This window comes from Hippopotamus amphibius, chromosome 1 (genome assembly GCF_030028045.1).
Source record: "Hippopotamus amphibius kiboko isolate mHipAmp2 chromosome 1, mHipAmp2.hap2, whole genome shotgun sequence".
NCBI classification, from domain to species: domain Eukaryota; kingdom Metazoa; phylum Chordata; class Mammalia; order Artiodactyla; family Hippopotamidae; genus Hippopotamus; species Hippopotamus amphibius.
The window spans coordinates 212,888,438-212,909,100 of record NC_080186.1 but is presented as its reverse complement, the minus strand read 5'-3'; the positions used below and the strand labels follow the sequence as shown (position 1 = coordinate 212,909,100).

Sequence of the window (20,663 nt, the reverse complement as noted above, 5' to 3'; positions counted from 1 at the left end):
TATATCATCTTCATTTTCCTTCATCAGTGTTTTATAGATTTTAGAGTATAGGTCTTTCACTTCCTTGATTAAGTTTACTCCTAGATATTTTTGTCTTTTTGATACAATTTTAAATGGGATTGTTTTCTTGCTTTCTCTTTCTGATAGTTCACTATTAGTGTGTAGAAAAGCAGCAGATTTTTGTATATTAGCCTTGTATCTTGCAACTTTACTGAATTCTGTTAGTTTTAATAGTTTTTTGATGGAGAGTTTAGGGTTTTCTACATATATAATATGTCATATGCAAATAGCAACAGTTTTACTTATTTTCTTCCAATTTGGATGCCTTTTGTTTCTTTTTCTTGTCTGATTGCTATGGAGTGGGCTTCCAATATTACGTTAAATAGAAGTGGTGAGAGTGGGCATCCTTGTCTTGTTTCTGATTTTAGAGGTAAAGGTTTTAGCTTTTCACTGTTGAGTATAATGTTAGCTGTGGGTTTATCACACATGGCCTTTATTATGTTGAGATATATTCCCTATATACCTACTTTGAGGGTTTTTATCATGAATGGATTTTGTCAAATGCTTTTTCTGTGTCTGTTGAGATGATCATGTGATTTTTATCCTTTCTTTTGTTAATGCGGTATATCACATTGATTTTGCAAATATTGAACCTTAGGCCCCTAAAATAAATACAACTTGATTGTGGTATATGATCCTTTTTATATATTGTTGGATTTGGTTTGCTAATATTTTATTGAAGATTTTTGCATCTATATTCATCTTAGATATTGGCCTATAATTTTCTTTTTCTTTTCTTTTCAGTGTCTTTGTCTGGTTTTGGTATCAGGATAATGGTGGCCTCATAGAATGAATTTGGGAGTGTTCTGACATCTTCGGGTTTTTTTGGAATAGTCTGAGAAAGATAGGTAGTAGCTTTTCTGTGTATGTTTGGTAGAATTCCCCTCTGAAGCCATCTAGTCTAGACTTTTGTTCAGTGGGAGGTTTTTAAATTTACAAATGATCATATGTTGTTTCACTACTAGTGATCATTTATTCAGATTTCTTCTTGATTCAGTTTTGGATGTTTGTCTCTTTCTATAAAGTTTTCCATTTCTTCTAGGTTGTCCATTTTGTTGACATATAACTGTTTATAGTATTCTCTTATGATTTTTTATATCTCTGCAATATTGATTATTATTTCTCTTATTTCTTATTTTATTTATTTGGGTCCTCTCTTTTTTTTCATTAATGAGGTTTATCAATTTTTTTATCTTTTTAAAAAATCAGCTCTTGGTTTCATTGATGTTTTCTGCTTTGGGGGGGGTTGTCTCTGTTTTATTCATTTCCTCTCTGATTTGTATTATTTCCTTCCTTCTTCTGACTCTGTCCTTTGTTCTTTTTCTAATTCCTTTAGATAGTAGGTTAGGTTGCTTATGTGAGATTTTTCTTGTTTCTTGAGATAGGCTTGTATTGCTGTAGATGTACCTCTTGTAGCTGCTTTTGCTGCATCCTATAGATTTTGGGGTGTTGTGTTTCCATTTTTGTTTGTCTCAAGGTATTTTCTGATTACCTCTTTGAATTCTTCATTGACCCATTGGTGTTTACTAGCATGTTAGTCTCTGTGTGTTTGTGTTTCTCCTATTTTTCTTCCTATAATTGATTTCTCGTTTCATAGGGCTGTGATTAAAAAATGCTTGATATGATTTCTACCCTCTTAAGTTTGTTGAGGCTTATTCTGTGGCCTAGCATGAGAATGTGCCATGTCCACTTGAAAAGAATGTGTATTCTACTGTTTTTGCACAGAATGTCATGTAGATATTATCTCCAGCTGGTCTAACATGTCATTTAAGGTCACTGTTTCCTAATTGATTTTCTGTCTGGACGATCTGTGCATCGATGTAAGTGGGTGTTAAAATTACCTGCTATTATTGTATTATTGTCAATTTCTCCTTTTATGTCTGTTAGTATTTGCTTTATATACTTAGGTGCTCCTGTATTAGGTACGTATATGTTAGTGAGTGTTATAGCCTCTTGTATTGATTCCTTTATCATTATATAATGCCCTTTTTTGGTCTTTTGTTATAGACATTATTTTAGAGTCTATTTTGTCTGATATAAATATTGCTACCTCCACTTTATTGTTTTCATTTGCATGAAGTATCTTCTTCCCACCCTCACTTTCAATCTGTGTGTCTCATTAGCTCTGAAGTAAGTCTTGTAGGCAGCATATTGACAGGTCCTTTTGAAAAATCTCATTAGCCACACTATGTCTTTTGACTGGAACATTAAATTCATTGACATTTAAAGTGATTGTTGATAAGTATGTACTAATGGCATTGCCATTTTGTTGTTTTCTGGTTGTTTTTGTGGTTCTTCTCTGTTCTTTTATTATTATTTTAGTTACTCTCCTTTTGATTTGATGGTTTTTCTTTAGCTGTATACTTGTGTTCCTTTCTCTCTAGTTTTTCTTTCTTTATTGTAGGTTTTTGATTTGTGGTTACCTAAGGATTTATTTATGTTGACCTATGACTATATCTACTTGTTTTAAATTGGTTATTTAAGTTCAAAAACATTCTAAAAGATCTACAGTTTTTTACTCCCCCATTAGAGGACAGTGAGAATGAAAAGTCCCACCAAAATGAGAAGGCATCTTGAGACCAAAACATGAGGCAGGCAGTCCCATATATAATCAATGGGTCAGTTTATTATAGGGTAACTTACTCACAGGGTGGGATTGGGATTGGGTAGACAGTGATATGGAAGCATTTGTAAGTGCACTCTGCACTGCGGAGGAGCCATTGGGACGATTTTATAGTTGACCTAGGTTTGGGGGGGTAGGTGCTTGCAAACAGAATGTGCATTCCTAAATCAAAATTTATGAATGGGTAACTAGTCTTGGGGGCACTAGGAATACATCAGCGAAGGTTTTCATCATTGGGGACTAACAGAGCATAGAGGCCACCTGATCCTAATTATTAGTAAACAATGTCTGTTAACTCAAAGCCCTCAATGACAGAGAAGTGATTTACTGCATAGTACAGTCCTGGGTAGGGTCAGTGGAAGGACAGGAGAGACTCTAAGGGTGCAGGATGGCATCAGTTAGGCTAACAGCCATATATCCCCTCCCCCACATTTTGCATTTTTGATGTCATATTTTACATTTGCATGTTTTCCCCTTTACTGTTCGTTGTAGTTATAGTTCCTTTTACAAATTTTTGTCTTTTAATGTCATGCTAGCTTATTTAAGTGGTTCATCCTCAGCTTTTACCATATATTTGCCTTCACTAGTGGGATTTTCCTTTTCTATAGACACTTCGTGTTATAGTCTTTTCTACTTAGAGAACAGTTCTACCTTTAACAGTTCTTTCAGGGTAGGTTTAGTATTGATGAACTCATAGTTTTTGCTTGTCTGAGAAGTTCTTTATCTCTGCTTCAATTCTAAATGATAATCTTGCTAAATAGGTTATCCTAGTTTGCAGGTTTTTCTTTTTCAGCACTTTAAATATATCATACCACTACCTTCTGGCTTTCAAACTTTCTGCAGAAAAATCAGCTGATAGCTTTTTGAGGGTTCCCTTATATATGACTGTTTTTCTCTGGTTGACTTTAGAATTCTCTCTTTACCTTTAACTTTTGCCATTTTAATTATGTGTATATCTTAGTGTGGGTCTATTTGGGTTCATGTTGTTTGGGACTCTCTGCTTCCTGTACATGGATTTCTATTTCATTCTTCAGGTTCAGGAAGTTTTCAGCCATAATTTTATCAAATACATTTTTGATCCCTCTTTCTCTTACTTCTCCTTCTGGGAACCCTATAATGCAAATGTTGGTATGCTTGATGTTCTCTTAGAGGTATCTTAAACTGTTCTCATTTTTAAAATTTGTTTTTCTTTTTGCTGTTCTGATTGGGTGATTTCCATCATTCTGTCTTCCAGATCACTATGCATTCTTATTCATCACCTAGTCTGCTGTTAACTCCTTCTAGTGTGTTTTTCATTTCAGTTATTCTTCAGTTCTGAGTGGTTCTTTTTTATATTTCCTTGTTCCAATTCACACTGTGTTCATCTATTCTTTTCCCTAATTCAGTTAGCATGGTTCTTACTAATGCTTTAAACTCTTTATCTGGTAAATTACTTATTTCTGTTTCCTCAGTTGTTTTTTTCAGGGTTTTTTCTCATGTTCTTTTGATGGAAACAAATTCCTTTGTCTTCTTATTTTGCTTAACTTTCTCTGTCTCTATGAAATTAGGTGAAACAGTTACCTGTTGAGGTCTTGAAAGTGTGTCCTTGTGGGGGAGCGACCTTATACAGCCTGCATGTGCCCATTGGCTTTGGTGGGAGAGCTGGATCTCACGTGAGCATGAGTCACATCTCTCCCCAGGATGTGCTGGAAGCCAGCACCTTGCTAGGCAGTGAGATTGGAGGTAGAGGGGCCAGGGCCAGAGCCAGGTGAGAGCTGGAGCTTCTCCTCTGCTCCATGGCCAACACCACCCTGTTGGGGGCAGGGGTAGGTCCCAAGGTGCCAGAGCAGAAGCCCTGAGAGGTGGGTCCAAGCTGGCTCCATTCCCTCAAAGTGTGTGCTCTCCCTACTCCCAGCACCAGCACCCTCTCCCCAGAAGGGAGCAGTGAGTCTGGGTGCAGGCTGTTGGCCTCAGCCACCATCAAAGCCCGAGACTGCTTCTGGTGTGCTGTCTCTGTAAGTGCCAGTAATGGCTGCCCCTGCCCTGTTCAGATGCTATTCCAAGTCTGAGCCTCTTTTATCCTTCACAACTGAGCACTGCCCTTGGCTGCTGCAGCTTTCACCCTAGTGTGGAGCTGCACCGTAGAGCAGGAGGGACCATTGTGGGTACTTGGCCTAGATCTGGGCATGGGCTGTGGCGGTCCTGGCCACAGTCAAAGCCCGGGATGACTTCTGATGTGCTGTTTCTGTCAGCACCAGTAATGCCTGCTGCCACCCCCATTCAAATGCCATTCTGGGTCCCAGCTGGCAGTCCCTTGCAACTGAGTATTCTCCTCAGCTGCAGCAGCCCTCACCCTAGCGTGGAGCTGGGTCACAAAGCAGGTGGGGCCAGAGTGGCTGCTTAGTTCAGACTAGGGCAGTGCAGGAACAGTCGCAGGAAACCTGCCAGTGTCCAGTGCAGTTTCAGTTTGCTTTCTCCACCTTGTTTCAAGAGTAAGCAAGTTTGTTGCACGCTTCGTGAGTAGAGCCTAGGTTTCTTTCAGCCTTCCTATTAGTCCCACTAGCTTCCTAACCAGCTAAGGGGACTCTTCTCTGTGCTGCACTCCAGGGCTGGGGTGCCCAGTATGTGGCTTGAACTGCTCACTCCCCAGGGAAGGTCCCTCTGCTCTTTGTCCTTTCCCAGGGGCATAGGTCCTGACCTGATCGCTTCTCTTCCCTTCCTACCTGATTCTTTGTGGATCTTTTTATTTATTTTTTATTTAAAAAATTTTTTGAATCAAAATATGGTTGATTTACAGTGTTTCAGGTATACAGCAAAGTGATTCAGTGATATATATATAATATATATATTATATATATATTCTTTTTTGGATTATTTTTGTTATAGGTTATTATAAAATATTGAAAATAGTTTCCTGTGCTATACAGTAGGTCCTTGCTTTTTATGTATTTTATATATAGTACTTTGTTAATCCCAAATTCCCAATTTATCCCTGCTACGCCTTCCCCTTTGGTAATCATAAGTTTGTTTTCTGCATCTGTGAGTCTATATCTGTTTTGTAAATAAGTTCATTTGTCATTTTTTTAGATTCTCTTTGTGGATCTTTCTTACAGCTTTGGTTGTACAAGAGTCTTTCTACCAGTCTCCAGTTTGTTTTCAGTGAGAATCACTATAAATGTGTTTTTCACATAGCGTGATTATCAGATGTATTGTTAATGATTGAAGGAAATATAAATGGTGTTTGTTATTTTACATCACTTCTGTCTTCTGGTGCTCCTTCCTGGATAACTACTTTTTTTTTTTTTTTAATAATCAACATGTTTTTTTAAACTTTAATTTTTTTATTGGAGGATAGTTTTATTTACAATGTTGTTAGTTTGTGCTGTACAGCAAAGTGAGTAAGTTATACGTACACATGTATCCACTCTTTTAGATTCTGTTCCCATATAGATCATTACAGAGTATTGAATAGAGTTCCCTGTGCTGTTCAGTAGGTTCTTATTAGTTATCTATTCTATATATAGTAGTGTGTATATGTCAGTTCCAATCTCTCAGTTTATCCCCCCTTTATCCCCTGGAAACCACAAGTTTGTTCTCTACATCTGTGACTCAACTTCTGTTTTGTAAATAGGTTCATTTGTACCATTTCTTTAGATCCCACATATAAGTGATATCATATGATATTTGTCTTTTTCTGTCTGACTTCCTTCGCTCAATATGACTATCTCTAGGTCCATCCATGTCACTGCAGATGGCATTATTTTGTTCTTTTTTATGGCTGATAATATCCCACTGTATATATGTACCACATCTTTATCCATTCCTCCGTTGATGGACATTGAGGTTGCTTCCATGTCCTGGCTACTGTAAATAGTGCTGCAGTGAACATTGGGATTCATGTATCCTTTTGAATTATGGTTTTCTCCAGATATGTGCCCAGGAGTGGGATTGGTGGGTTATATAGTAGCTCTGTTTTTCCTTTTTTAAGGAATCTCCATACTGTTCTCCATAGTGGCTGTATTAATTTACATTCCCACTAATAGTAGAGGAGTGTTTGCTTTTCTCCACACCCTCTCTAGCATTTATTGTTTGTAGATTTTTTGATAATGGACCTTGTGACTGGTGTGAGCTGATACCTCATTATAGTTTTGATTTGCATTTCTCTAATAATTAGTCATGTTGAGCACCTTTTCATGTGCCTATTGGCCATCTGTATTTCTTCTTTGGAGAAATATCTATTTAGGTCTTCCATCCACTTTTTGATTGAGTTGGTGTTTTTTTTTTTTGATATTGAGCTGCATGAGCTATTTGTATATTTTGGAGATTAATCCCTTGTTGGTCGCTTCATTTGCAAATATTTTCTCTCATTCTCTGGGTTTTCTTTTCATTTTGTTGATGGTTTCCTTTGCTGTGCAAATTTTAAGTTTAATTAGGTCCTATTTGTTTATTTTTGTTTTTATTTTCATTACTCTTGGAGGTGGGTTAAAAAAAGATCTTGCTGCAATTTATGTCAGAGAGTGTTCTGCCTATGTTTTCCTCTAAGAGTTTTATGGTATCCAGTCTTACATTTAGGTCTTTAGTCCATTTTATTTTTGTGTATGGTATTAGAGAACGTTCTAATTTCATTCTTTGACACATAGCTATCCAGTTTTCCCAGCGCCACTTATTGAAGAGACTGTCTTTTCTTCATTGTATATTCTTGCCTCCTTTGTCGTAGATTAAAAATATGGAACACTTCATGAATTTGCGTGTCAAGGATAACTGCTTTCTAAAGTGTTCTGACCTGTGCAGAATGTTCCTGTTCTCTTTTCCTGTCTCTTACTCATCTCTATTAATTGAACTACTCAGCCTTCAAGACCCAAAATATGCTACTGCCTCCTTAGAGCTTCCCCATCACTCTGGCCAGAAATAACTTCTTTCTATTCTAGCACTTTCTCTGCTCCTTTTTAAATAAAATTCTTATCATGTACTACTTTTTGGTACATGGGTATAGTGGGAAATGTAAATTTGGTACATGATGGGAGATGTAAATTCAAATCCTGCTCTGCTGTTAGTTTACTGTCATCTCAGATAGGCCACCATACTTGCTGGGTCTTAATTTCTTCATCTAGAAAATGAAGGGATTAGGCTGAGTAACAAAGTAACAGCTAGCTCTCAGTGGAATGTAAATTGGAAAGCATGTAGATGTCGGAAGGATTTGGAGTTTTATCTTGTATCCCAGCATACAGCCTGTACTTCTCTCCAGCCTCATTCTCCCCCTTTCTGTTTGGAGTTCACCTTGGGTTAAAAGTGCAAGGATTTGGCTGAGAGTTTGTCTGGACAAAGCTTTCACTAAGGAGTCTCTTACTGTAATGTGCCACTGATTGACGTTTTCAGGAAATAAAACACTTAGAAACTGTCAAACTTTTTCAGCAGCCTGCAGCTATTATAAAAATAGTTCTACTGTGATTCTTTTTCAGGAATAGATGTCAATATCTGTATCTGTCAAGGAAGAAAGCAGTTTTTGCAGAAAATTAGCTGATACTCAAGTCTAGGAAATTAACATTGAACAATTTTAGCTTTTTTTGTTTGTTTTTTGTTTGTTTTTTCTGCTATCCATCTCCTGACTTCAGGGATATCCTGACTGATCATCACTCTAGTTTACCTTACCCAGTGAGGAATCCAAGGATGCTAGCTCTTAGCTTGAGCAGCACTCCTCCTTGAGCAGTGGTGACTGTGATTTATTGGCATTGAGTAGGGGTTCCCTTTGAGACATATGTCAGGATGGTCTTCACTTAACATCCCAGTTCTACTACTTAAGTAGCTCTGCATTACTGGACAAGGTAACTTAGCTTCTCCAAGCCTTTCTTTCCTCACCTGTAATATGGAAATACAGCGATACTAGTATCACCCCACGAGACTCTTGTGAGGACTGGATGAAATGATGAATATAAAATCTTGAGCACAGTGCCTGGCAATTGCTGTCTGTGATTTTCTTATGATACCTTAAAATTTACCTTTTTTTTTTTTTTCCACTTCTCTTTTTCTTCCATAGAATATGACATTAAATGTGGAACTTGATTAGCTATCTTAAAACTTACTGATTTAAATTCAGTGTTTTGACTCAGTACACAGTACTAAGATCTTATTGACTGATGCTATCCAGACATCGCCAATGCTAAGGTAAAAACTTTAAAGAATGAAATTCAGCCTCTCCAAAGTTTCATCAAGGTAATAGGTGTTATCCAGAAATAGTCACTTTGGTGCAGTACTTCAGCTTTTTTTCCGTCATCCATCCATCCATGTATGTGTGGTTTCTTGAGAACTTGCTCTATGCATGGCATCTTGCTTGATGCTACCACAGGTTTGGGCCAGTCCTGTTGGATGCATTCCAGGTAACTTTAGTAAGCTCCAGAGTAAGTAAAGAGGTGGATTCTTTTGCCAACTTTTGGCTTCTGGCTATTCTGTTAGAATGCTTACTCATCCAAGCTGGCCTTCCATATCTTTCATATCTGGGACCCTTTGATGTGTAGTGCCTCAAAAATATATGATCCTCACTAAAAGATGAGCACATTAGGTAGGTGAAATTCTTCAATCATGTATGTACTTGCTATGTCATTTTGGGAACTAGAGAGGAAAGGGAGTCACATATTTCTGACTAATTTTATAGAGAGTGCAAATGACTTATGGAAATGTAAGGTTTATATACTTTATAAACTTGGATTATATATTAATCGTTTTGACCAATCTTTAGAAAGTTTACAGAGTATTCACCTATAATTTCTTACAAATATTTTAAAGTTTTACTTTTCAGATTTAGGTCCTTAAAGAATCAAGCTAAAATCTATTTTTATGTCTTGTGTGAGATGGGATTCCAATCTCATATCTTTCTATATAATTAGTTGTCCTACATCAATTTTCAAATAATGCATTCTTTCCCACCAATCTGCAGAATTATTTCTGTCATATATTAACTTTTCATATTTTCACGGAACTGTTTTGGACTCTCTTATTTTTCACTGGTCAGTTTTGTTGTTTTGTTTTTGGTTCCTAAGCCAAAATCACACACTTTTATTTACTACAGCATTAAAATAATGTTTTACATCTCCCCACCTGTTCTTCCAATAGAATGTCTTGAGTTTTCCTTAGCATTTACTTCTCCATTTCATTTTAGAGTCAACTTAACTAGTTCTTTGCGGGGAAGAAATTGAGATTTTTATTGGAATTGCATTGACCCTAGGAATCACTTTGGGAGAAAGTTAGCATCTTTATGATATAGATGTGACATATAAATTTGTCCCTCCATGAATGTAGTAAGTATTTATTTTGGTTTTCTTTAAGCCCTCTCAAGAAAAGTAAAAAATTATTTTCATAAAATTTTTTTATATCTTTATCACATATATTACTAAGTATTCCTTTGTTGCTATGTAGGTCATATCTTTTTACAATTATATTTCCTAACTATTTATTGCTCTTACAGAAAAATGAACTTTATTTTGCATCTTGATCTTAAATCTAGCCGCCTTGTTAGGTTCTCTCATTAATTATAATAATTCAACTAGCAGTTCTTCTTGGTTATCTTTGTAAATCATCATGTGTCTGTGAATGGCAATTTTGTTTTGTTCTTTTTAGTCCACAATTATACCTTTTTTTTTTTTTTAATATCACGTTATGCTGCCTGGGGCCTCCAAGGTAAGGTTGAATAAAGGCAGTAATAGTGGACATCTTGTCTTGATTGTTCTAAAGGAAATGCTTTAAATATTTGACCATTAAGTCTGGTGTTTGTCATAAGCCTTTGGTGGATACCCCCTCTCTGGTTAAAGAAGATCTCTAAGGGTCATTTTGTTTATCAGTCATTCATCACTTACTGGTATATAGAGTCAAGAAAAGAGACTTGTTTTCCAGCTAAATAAACATTATTTAAATATTACAAATCTGAAGTCTAAGTTTTTATGTGATATTTTCCTCTATATATACAAAGAATTGATTTTTGTATATCAGTTGGCTTTGAAATCAGCTAAATGAAAAATTTTGTTATCCTGTATTCAGTGCTGGAGAGATGAAGTGTTCACGGAACATGTACACGATCCTGTGGTTTTAAAGGCCAGCAGTTTCTGTGTAGTTCAGTGTAAAACAAAAATATCATTCCTTTTGAAAATAATGGGAAGTACCAGATTTGCTTATTCTTTTTTCGCTCGCTCATATGCAATTTAAATCCAAAAGAGTAACATTTCTATTTGTGTGAGTGCCATACACATACTTATTTTACTTATCAAACTCTTCAGGTAAGTTTCACATTTGACTTTTACAACAAGCCTGAGGCAAACTTACTTTCATTTCCTTTTTTCCATTTCCTTTATTCATTTTTTTCTGTTTCAGTTGCTCTAGAGTGTATTGGAACTTTTTCTTCATGTGGCTTAGTTTTTAAGAAAAATGATTTACAAAAACTGTTATAACATTTATAATTTCGAAGGAATTGCATATTGTTTTAAATTTATTTTAAATTTCCCAAAATTCCTGTAAAGCCAGGATTTCTATTACACATTCTTACAGATGAGGAAATGAGATATACCAAGTTAACAGCAAAGCCAGAAACAGCTTCTAACTACACATGCTATTATAGTTTGCTTTGTCAGTACAGGTCTTATTTACTAAAATATTTAGTTATTAAATTGAGATTTTTTTTAAGACACCCGTCAAATTATTAAATCTCACTAGATGAAAAAATGGAATCGAACAATAAGTATAATTACTCTTATTTTTCGAGGCATTGGAGTACGGTGTCTACAAGATAGAAGGTGTACATTTTTCTTATAGCTTTCCTAAATTAGCAATGGAAAAAAAAATTCTGCTCCTGTGTTTCCACTGACCACCTCATGCGCTCATGGAGTTTGGTAGTTCCGCTTTAGGCAGCTCCGTAATCAATGCCTTTGCAGTCCAGGGGGCCTTCGCGTGGCACGTGTAACCCTTCTGAGGGTTGTCTCCTTTGTGTTATGTTTTTTTACTTTCCATTATGTGCTTTTCCGTAATACTTTGTTTTTTTGTTATATGGTGGAAAACCAAATAACAAAACGTCATTTGGAACTTTTGTGAATTTTTCCTAAATTACATAAATATCTTTGTAAACAGTTACTTGATCATGATTATCCATGAAATAAATAATTAAATCTTAAGGTGATTCAGTTAAATAACTTTTAACTATCTGATATTTCAGACAAGTGGCAAGATGTAGAAAGCAGTATAACATTCAGTTACCCTTCACTCAAATATCATAGAGACTGAGATTTTGTAATAATTTAGGGTTTTTTTTAAAGTGAATAAAATAATGGGATACATATAGCTCAGGTCATATGGAATTAATTGCCATCTCTTTTCTTCCCTCGTCACCTACCTTCATTGGCAGCCATTATCCTGATGTTATTTATTATCCTTATACATGGCTTTTATTCTTTTATTTGATGTAGATGTATCTTAACACTATATAATTATTTTGTATATACTTCAAATGTACATAAATATGTGCCACTGAACCTCTTATTGTACGCTGCATTGTAAATGATTGTTTTAATAATTGTACAAAGTAGATCTATTCATTTTCCTAGTGATAGACAATTAGACTGTTTCTATTTTTTTGTCTGTTATGAATACAAACAGTATTAGAGTGAACAGCTCTATAAATGTCTTTTTGAGCACGTGTGTATTTTCCTAGATTTCTAAAAGAGGAATTGCTGTGTCATATAGACTCTTTATGTCATATGGACTCTTTAACTTCAGTAAACATTTCCAAATTGCTGTCCACATTCTTGCCAACATGCTATGACATGTTGGCGATACTTTTAAACTTTCTGATAGTAAGATGAATGTAAAAAGTTATTTCTTAAAAATTATTCCTTCAAAAAATTTCACTATTGATATTTATTTTTTCACATGAACAGAAGGAATAGGTCCCTTGAAAAATACTGCTGATTTTGTTTTCCTGATTAACAAGTTTTTGGCCTTTCGTGTTTCTTTTTCTGTAAATATCCTGTGTCCATTTTTCTGTTGTTTTGGTTGTTATTAATAAGCAGGAGTACTACTTCTTATATGCCTTTTCATTTTGTGTTTGGTGACTTCTTTTGACAGAGGTTTTAAAATTTTATTCAGATGTATTATTCTTTTCCTGTATGGTTTATATTTTTGTGTTGCTTTTCCTACTTGTTCAATAAATCATTCTGTACCTTTATGTCATTGTCATTCTCCCATGTTTTCTTCTAAAAGTTTAAGGTTTACTTTTCACATTTCTTTCTTTCATCCATCTAGATTTGATGTAAGGGCTCTGTGAGATTCAAGCCTAAATCTGTTATCAAATGGGTACCCAGTTGGCCCACCATTGTTTATTGAACATGGCATCTTTATTGCTTATTTTTAATTTCTCCCTCGAATCTGAATGAGATCCTTGCTGGGTAGAATATTCTTGGTTGTAGGTTCTTCTCTGTCATCACTTTAAATATATCGTGCCACTCCCTTCTGGCTTGTAGAGTTTCTGCTGAGAAATCAGCTATTAACCTGATAGGAGTTCCCTTGTATGTTATTTATCATTTTTCCCTTGTTGCTTTTAATAACTTTTCTCTGTCTTTAATTTTGGTCAATTTGACTGCTATATGTCTTGGCATGTTTCTCCTTGGGTTTATCCTGCCTGGGACTCTCTGGCTTCCTGCACTTGGGTAACTATTTCCTTTCCCATGTTAGGGAAGTTTTCAACTATAATCTCTTCCAGTATTTTCTCAGGTCCTTTCTCTCTCTCTTCTCCTTTTGGGACCCTGATAATGCGAATGTTGGTGCGTTTAACATTGTCCCAGAGGTCTCTTAGGCTGTCTTCAGTTCTTTTCATTCTTTTTTCTTTATTCTTTTCTGCATCAGTGATTATCACCATTCTGTCTTCCAGGTCACTTATTCGTCCTTCTGCCTCAGTTAATCTGCTATTGGTTCCTTCTAGTGTATTTTTCATTTCAGTTATTGTGTTGCATATCTCTGTTTGTTTGTTCTTTAATTCTTCTAGGTCTTTGGTAAACTTTTCTTGCAACTTTTCGATCTTTGCATCCAATCTTTTTTCAAAGTCCTGGGTCATCTTCACCATCATTATTCTGAATTATTTTTCCAGAAGAGGGCCTATCTCCTCTTCATTTAGTTGTTTTTCTGGTGTTTTATCTTGTCCCTTCATCTGGTACAAAGTCTTTTCATTTTCTCTGTCTTTCTGTGGCTGTGATTTTCAGTTCCACAAGATGAAATAGTGCTGATACTGCTTGATTCTGCTGTCTGCCCTCTTGTGGGGGAAGCTGTCTAGGAGGCTGGTGGGTGCTTCCTGATGGGAGGGACTGATGGTGGGTTGGGCTGGGTGGGTGGAGCTCAGTGACACTTTAATCTGCTTGTCCGCCAATGGGTGGGGCTGTGTTCCCACCCTGGTGGTCATTTGGCCTGAGGCGACCCAGCCCTGGAGCTTACAGGCTCTTTGGTGGAGCTAATGGTGGACTCTGGAAGGGCTCAAGCCAATGAGCACTTCTCAGAACCCCTGCTGCAGTGCCCCTGTCTCCTCAGTGAGCCACAGCTGCCCCCCACCTCCACAGGCAACCCTCCAACACCAGCAGGTAGGTCTGGTTCAGTCTCCTATGGGATCACTGCTCCTTCCCCCTGGGTCCTGGTGAGCACACTTTTTTGTGTGCCCTCCAAGAGTGGAGTCTCCGTTTCCCCCAGTCCTGTGGAGGTCCTGCAATCAAATCCCGCTGGCTTTCAAAGTCTGATTCTCTGGGGATTCCTCCTCCCGTTGCTGCACCGCCAGGTTAGGAAGCCTGACGTGGGGCTCAGAACCCTCAGGACTTCCGCGGTATAACTGTTCTTCAGCTTGTGAGTCATCCACCCAGCACTTACGGGATTTGATTTTAACGCGATCGCGCCCCTCCTACCGTCTCATTGCGGCTTCTCCTTTGTCTCTGGATGTGGGGTAGTTTTTTTGGTGAGTTCCAGTGTCTTTCTGTCGATGGTTGTTCAGCAGTTAGTTGTAATTCTGGTGCTCTTGCAAGAGGGAGTGAGCGCACGTCCTCCTGCTCCGCCATCTTGATTCTCCCTCTATTGCTTGTTTGTAATCCTAGCTCTCACATATACCCAGTGCCATGTATAGGTTTGTGTCCGGGCTCTCTGTTACTGCTCTGTTTACCTGTTCCTAAAGCAGTACTGCACTTTTAATGACTATAGCTTTGTAAAGTCTCCTCGCCCAATTGTGGTTTTTCAAAATTGTATTGACTTTTTTTATTTTTATTTTTTTACTCTATCAAAGAAATTTCAAATTTCTTTTACTCTATCAAAGAAATTTCTGGAAGTGTATTGCTTGGTAGGTTAGTTTGTAAGAGTATATTCATTTTCTTTTGAAAGTAACCTTAACTGAAATGTAACATACAGAATTAGGCACAAATCATAAATGTACAGCTTAGAGAATTTTCACAGAGTGTACCCATTTAAGTGTCCGAAAACCAGGTCAAGAAATAGAGCAATAGAATGGAAATGAACACATTCTAAAAGCTCCACTTGTAGAGTAAGAGAGGGCCTCCTAGGAGCTACTTCCCTCCTAAAAGGTAATCACTGTCCTAATTTCTTTTACCAAAGAATAATTCCGGTTATTTTTGCTTGTTTTTAAGCTTTATATTAATAGAGACATACAGTAGATACTCTTTGTGTCTGGCTTCTTTGATTCAGTATTGGTTTATGAGACTCATCCATATTTTTTGCATATTGTTTATTTCTATTGTCATAGAGAATTTCATTGTATAAATATATAACTTTTCTGTTCCATTGATAAACATTTGAGTTACTTCCAACTTAGTACTATTATGAAAAATACTGCTATGAACATTCTTTTACATTTTTTTAAATATACATCATATACATTTCTGTTGGACATGTACCTAGGAGAAGAATTGTTCAGGTATGTCTACATTAAGCTTTAGTAGATTCTGCCAAACAGTTTTCTAAAATAGTGTACAATTTACTCCCCCAATAGCAGTATATAAAAATTTCGGTTCTGCATTTTTGCCAAAGCTTAGTACTGGCAGGTTTTGGTTTTAGCTTTAGCCATTTAGTGAAGTGATGTCTCCCTGATTTGGTTTGTGTTTTCTTAATGATTTGAAGTAGAGTATCATCTTACTGGCCATTTGTGGTTTTTCTCTTATTTAAAATTTTTCTCGTTTTTCTTGAGGTTGTCTTTCTTTTGATTTGCGGGAGTTCGTTATGCATGCTGTATTCAAGTCTTTGGGAAATACATAGTACATGTATCTTCTATTTTGTAATTTTTCATCCTCTTAATAACATCTTTTAATGAATAAAATTCTTAATTTTAATGTACCTAATGAACATTTTTCTTTATAGTTAATTGTGATTCATGATCAGCTTAAGAAATCTTCATCTACCCCAAGGTCATGTGTTATTGTCTAATAACCTGTTAGTTTTTCCCTGTCTTTCAAACCTATAATCCACCTGGAATTGATTTTTATGATGTAACTTAAGAAATCAAGGTTTTTAATTTTTCTGTATGAATATCTTTTTGACTCAGCACCGGTCATTAAAAAGAACATTCTTTGTCCACTGCTATAGTGTTGCTTTTGTCATAAATCAAGAAACCGTATACGTCAGTCTGTTTCTGGACTCTGTTCTCTTCCACTGGTCTGTTTGTATGTCTATGCCAGAATCACACTAATTTAATTATTCTAGCATTACAGTATTGAGCCTTCTGGTCTGTGAACATGGTACTTTCTTTAACTTAATTAGGCCTTCTTTAATTTCTTTCAGTAATGTTTTAAGTTTTCTCTGTAGAAATCTTGGTCATTTTGTTAGGTTTATTCCTAGGTATTTGATTTCTTTTGACACCGTGGTAAATTATATCATTAAATGTTTCTTTTAAATTTATTTATTTATTTATTTATTTATTGGCTGCATTAGGTCTTCATTGCTGTGCATGGGCTTTCTCTAGTTGTGGTGAGCGGGGCTGCTCTTCGTTGTGGTTCACGGGCTTCTTAGTGCAGTGGCTTCTCTTGATGCAGAGCTCGGGCTAGGTGCGTGGGCTTCAGTAGTTGTGGCACGTGGGCTCAGTGGTTGTGGCTTGCGGGCTCTAGAGCACAGGCTCAGTAGTTGTGGCACATGGGCTTAGTTACTCCACAGCATGTAGGATCTTCCTGGCCCAGGGCTCGAACCCATGTCCTCTGCATTGGCAGGCAGATTCTTAACCACTGCACCACCAGCAAAGCCCCTATATCATTAAATTTTAAAAATTTTCAATTACTTCTTGCTAAAATGTAGAAATGAAGTTGGCATTTGAATACTAAACTTATGCCCAGAGCTCTTGCTGAATTCATTTGTTAATTCTAATAATTTTCATAAATTACTTTAGATTTTCTGGAAACACAGTTATTCCTCTATGTCATTATTCCTATGTGTAGGAATTATTTCACCACTATCTTTCCAATTCTTATACCTTTTATTTCCTTTCCCTGCATTTTTAAAAATGAATGAATACTGAATTTTATCAAATGCTTTCTGTATGTCATTGGAGAGCATCACACGATTTCTCTTCTTTATTCTGTTACTGTGGTGAATTACAGTGATTGGCTTTTGAATATTAAACCAACCTTGTATTCCTCAAAATTCTAAATGGTTTGTATATCCTTGGATTGTCTTATTAATATTTTATTAAGGAGTCTTGCATATATTATATATTTATGGATGAAATTTACCTGTATTTTTTTTTTCTTGTAATGCTCTTGTCAGATTTTAGTGTCATAATTATGTTGGCTTTCTGAAATGATGATTTGGGGAGAGTAACCTCTTGTTCTCTTCTCTAGAAGAGTTTTAGTAAAATTGGTGCTATTTTTTTCTTATATGTTTGCAAGAATTCAGAAGGGGAAGTTATCTGGGTTTGGGGTTTTTCTTGTGGAAGGGCTTTTAATTACAGATTTAATTTCTTTAATAGGTATAGTATTATTCAGACTTTCTATTTCTTGTGTCATTTTTGTCAATTTTAAAGAAGAAATCTTTTCATTTAATTTGAATTTTCAAAACATTTCGTATGCCAAATGTTTGGTTATAATAGGCTTATTATTTTTTAACACCTGTTGGAAAATTTAAAAATTTTTAATCATAAGTTTTCTGCTTGTACCAAGTTTGTTTCCGTTGCTCTTACTGTGCTAGGCTCTTTCTGTTCCAAGAAACACAGATTCACTCAAGTTCCTTCAAGTAATAGAGATTCGTGAGGCTCATTATAAAGCCACATGTAATCCTAAGAGAAAGGAATCACACAGGAGGAACAAGATCTCTAGTCTATCTTGGCTTTAGGGAGACTGGAAATGTAAAGTTAATGAGGATATGAGATATCTTTAGAGATGGAACAGGTTTACTTTTTATCCTCTTAATGGTAAGGCTTTATAATGCATTACTCTGATACCCCATTATTTGCATGAAGTTTCTTAACTCCTCTTGGCTCTTCTCTATTTGTTCTTTCACCATTAACTGCCCTTTTTACCCCTGTCCTACCTTTTCGTTACTCATAACTTCTTACTCACGGTCCCCAGTGCCTTGTAGCCTCCTTTGTGTTTCGTTTCAACCTCTCTTCCAGTTTGATAGCACCTTTCCATGGTTCTCAATGTCAGCTCCCAAGAGATTATTTGATTAGTTTCAGAAGACCGTTATGTCAGGCCGCCTCTTAGGCTGTTGATCCATTACCGATTGGCTACTCTTGACCAGGCAGGTATTGCCAAGGGTGGTGAGTTCTCATAGCACAGCACATGGATGCCTTAGGCTAACACCTCTGCAGAGGGCTGCAGTTGGACAGTTTCTCTTAGGACGAGTCTATACATGGCAAGTACTAGAATTGGTTAATTCAGGTAAGTTCTAGAAATTAAATCATTGCAAGTGTTGTGGCTTTTCTGCCATTTTCACTTACTCTGGTGAAATGCCAGTGAGTATTAAATGCTGATAAAACCAATATCTAGAATTTGGTATTATCAATCTCTTTAGCAGTTATCCATCTATAACTGAAAATATTCATATGCTACCAACCCAGATTAGAGCCTTCTGCAGTTAGGTATATAATACCTGTAATTTTAAGATCGACAAATGGAAATTGATAGATTTTAAATATAAGTAATACAAAAAACACACATAGGCAGATTAATGATAGTAATTATCTCGTTTAGGTTGCTTCTTGCTATTTCCTTTTTTTATACCCAGAAACAGCCATATGTGCTGCTGAGACTTCACTGTTCTGTAATAGCACAGTTCAAGTTGAAGACAAAGAGATCCTCTTTCCCTCTGTGATACTTAATGGGTGACATATTTAAATACCGCAACTTAATCTTTTGCCTAATGCATTCCCATTTATGGAATAAATTATAGCTATTATATAGAAGCCCCTCTAATACAATAAGTGAAATTGCTTTTTAATTTTCTAGGGGGACTCAGAGAGAGTAATGATAATTACTGGACCAAACATGGGTGGAAAAAGCTCCTACATAAAACAAGTTGCACTGATTACTGTCATGGCTCAGATTGGCTCCTATGTTCCTGCAGAGGAAGCAACAATTGGAATTGTGGATGGCATTTTCACAAGGTAAAAACATTAGTTCTGTTTGAATATATTTCTGACAATAAATCAAGCCCACATTGTCACACGAATTTTCTTCTTAGGTACGTAGTTAGGTGAATAGATTTGCTGTATAGGATTTTGCTGTTTAGAATTTAGCAGCTTAAAGAAATTATTTCATCATAAAATTAATATCAGAAGAGACCTCAGAGATCATTTTGTCCAGTCGTTTTAAGGTTACTTTTAGTTACCAAGTTCTTTCTTTAAGGGAAATCACATGTAGAAGGTGAAAATTAAACAGGTAAAAGCAGATCTGCTTTGCCTCAATCAGAGACAGAAGGCTTAGAGACTTGGCTTCTGGTCTCTGCAGAGCAGTCTACAACCTGGTCTGTCCTCCTTTTTTTGAGGTGGGGAACTGAGAACAGACTGCAAAAGGGACTGACCCAGGACAATTTAGTTCACATTCTTTTTTGCTCTAAGGATATAACATGCAACTGGCTAGGTCTTACCTCTAATATGTAAACCTAAATTGCATACCATATTAGGAATATAGGTGAAATATCCTGGTCTCACCAATTAGGATTCATAGTTTAATCTATTTACTCAGATTTATCAGTACTTAAAGTATTATTTATACTTCTTACACTTACATTTTTAGAAAAAAGTAAATATAGTCTAGAGTGTATAGTCTGAGTATGTGTATAGAGTGTAGTCTGATTTATTTTTCCTGCCTATTTAATATTTGACCCACAAACACATCAAAATATATCACATGCTAATGTTCGTGTACTTCAGTAGACATTAAAGTACTTTAAAGTTTGGTTTTTAATCTGAGAATGAACAAAAGCAAAGCAACCTAAATTCTATTTGATGCCATATCACCAAACAGATGTTATTTTGACCTCCATATATTTGTAAATTAACTCAATATAAGAAATTTTTATAACATTTCTTTAGTTTTTAAAATTATAATTAATTTTCTATTTCCTAAGAAAAGTATACTAGACATTTTATTTTGGTTACATTATTAGGGAGAGTGACAGAGATTTCATTAAGAGAAAAAAGATAAGAGAAAAAGAAAAAATAATATCTTGGGCATTGTAAGGTAATTTGTCTGGAAGAGAATCTTGTTAGCAGAATATCAGGAATGTTTTTAAATACAAGTAATAGAAAAGAACATAAGGGATTACTTTCCTTATTTAACAAGAAGGCTTGAAGTAGATGCCACTTCTGATGTTTCAGTGGCTCTACAGTTTTGTTGTCTTCTCCTCATGGTTGCAAGATGGTTGCTGTGGCTCCAGACATCACGTTGATATTCACATGAGGAAAAAGGGAAAAGGAATGCAAAAGCTTCTTCTTTTTTTTCAGGAAATCAGTACCTTTTCAGAAGCCTCCCAGAAAACTTTTCACTTATATTTCATT

At 36.0% G+C, this 20,663-nt stretch overlaps 1 protein-coding gene across 3 annotated transcripts in view; it reads left to right on the top strand.

Annotated features, from left to right (window-relative positions):
* The window catches only part of MSH3 (mutS homolog 3), a 178,482-nt gene that overhangs the window by 125,458 nt on the left and 32,361 nt on the right, over nucleotides 1–20,663 (top strand). For all 3 annotated transcript variants that reach the window (XR_009054434.1, XM_057740289.1, XM_057740281.1), the window contains exon 20: nucleotides 19,111–19,268. Coding sequence is in view for 2 of the 3 variants with exons in the window: in XM_057740289.1 (XP_057596272.1) it covers nucleotides 19,111–19,268 (158 nt within the window). In the remaining variant the exon portion in view is untranslated. The remainder of the gene's footprint in view (nucleotides 1–19,110; nucleotides 19,269–20,663) is intronic.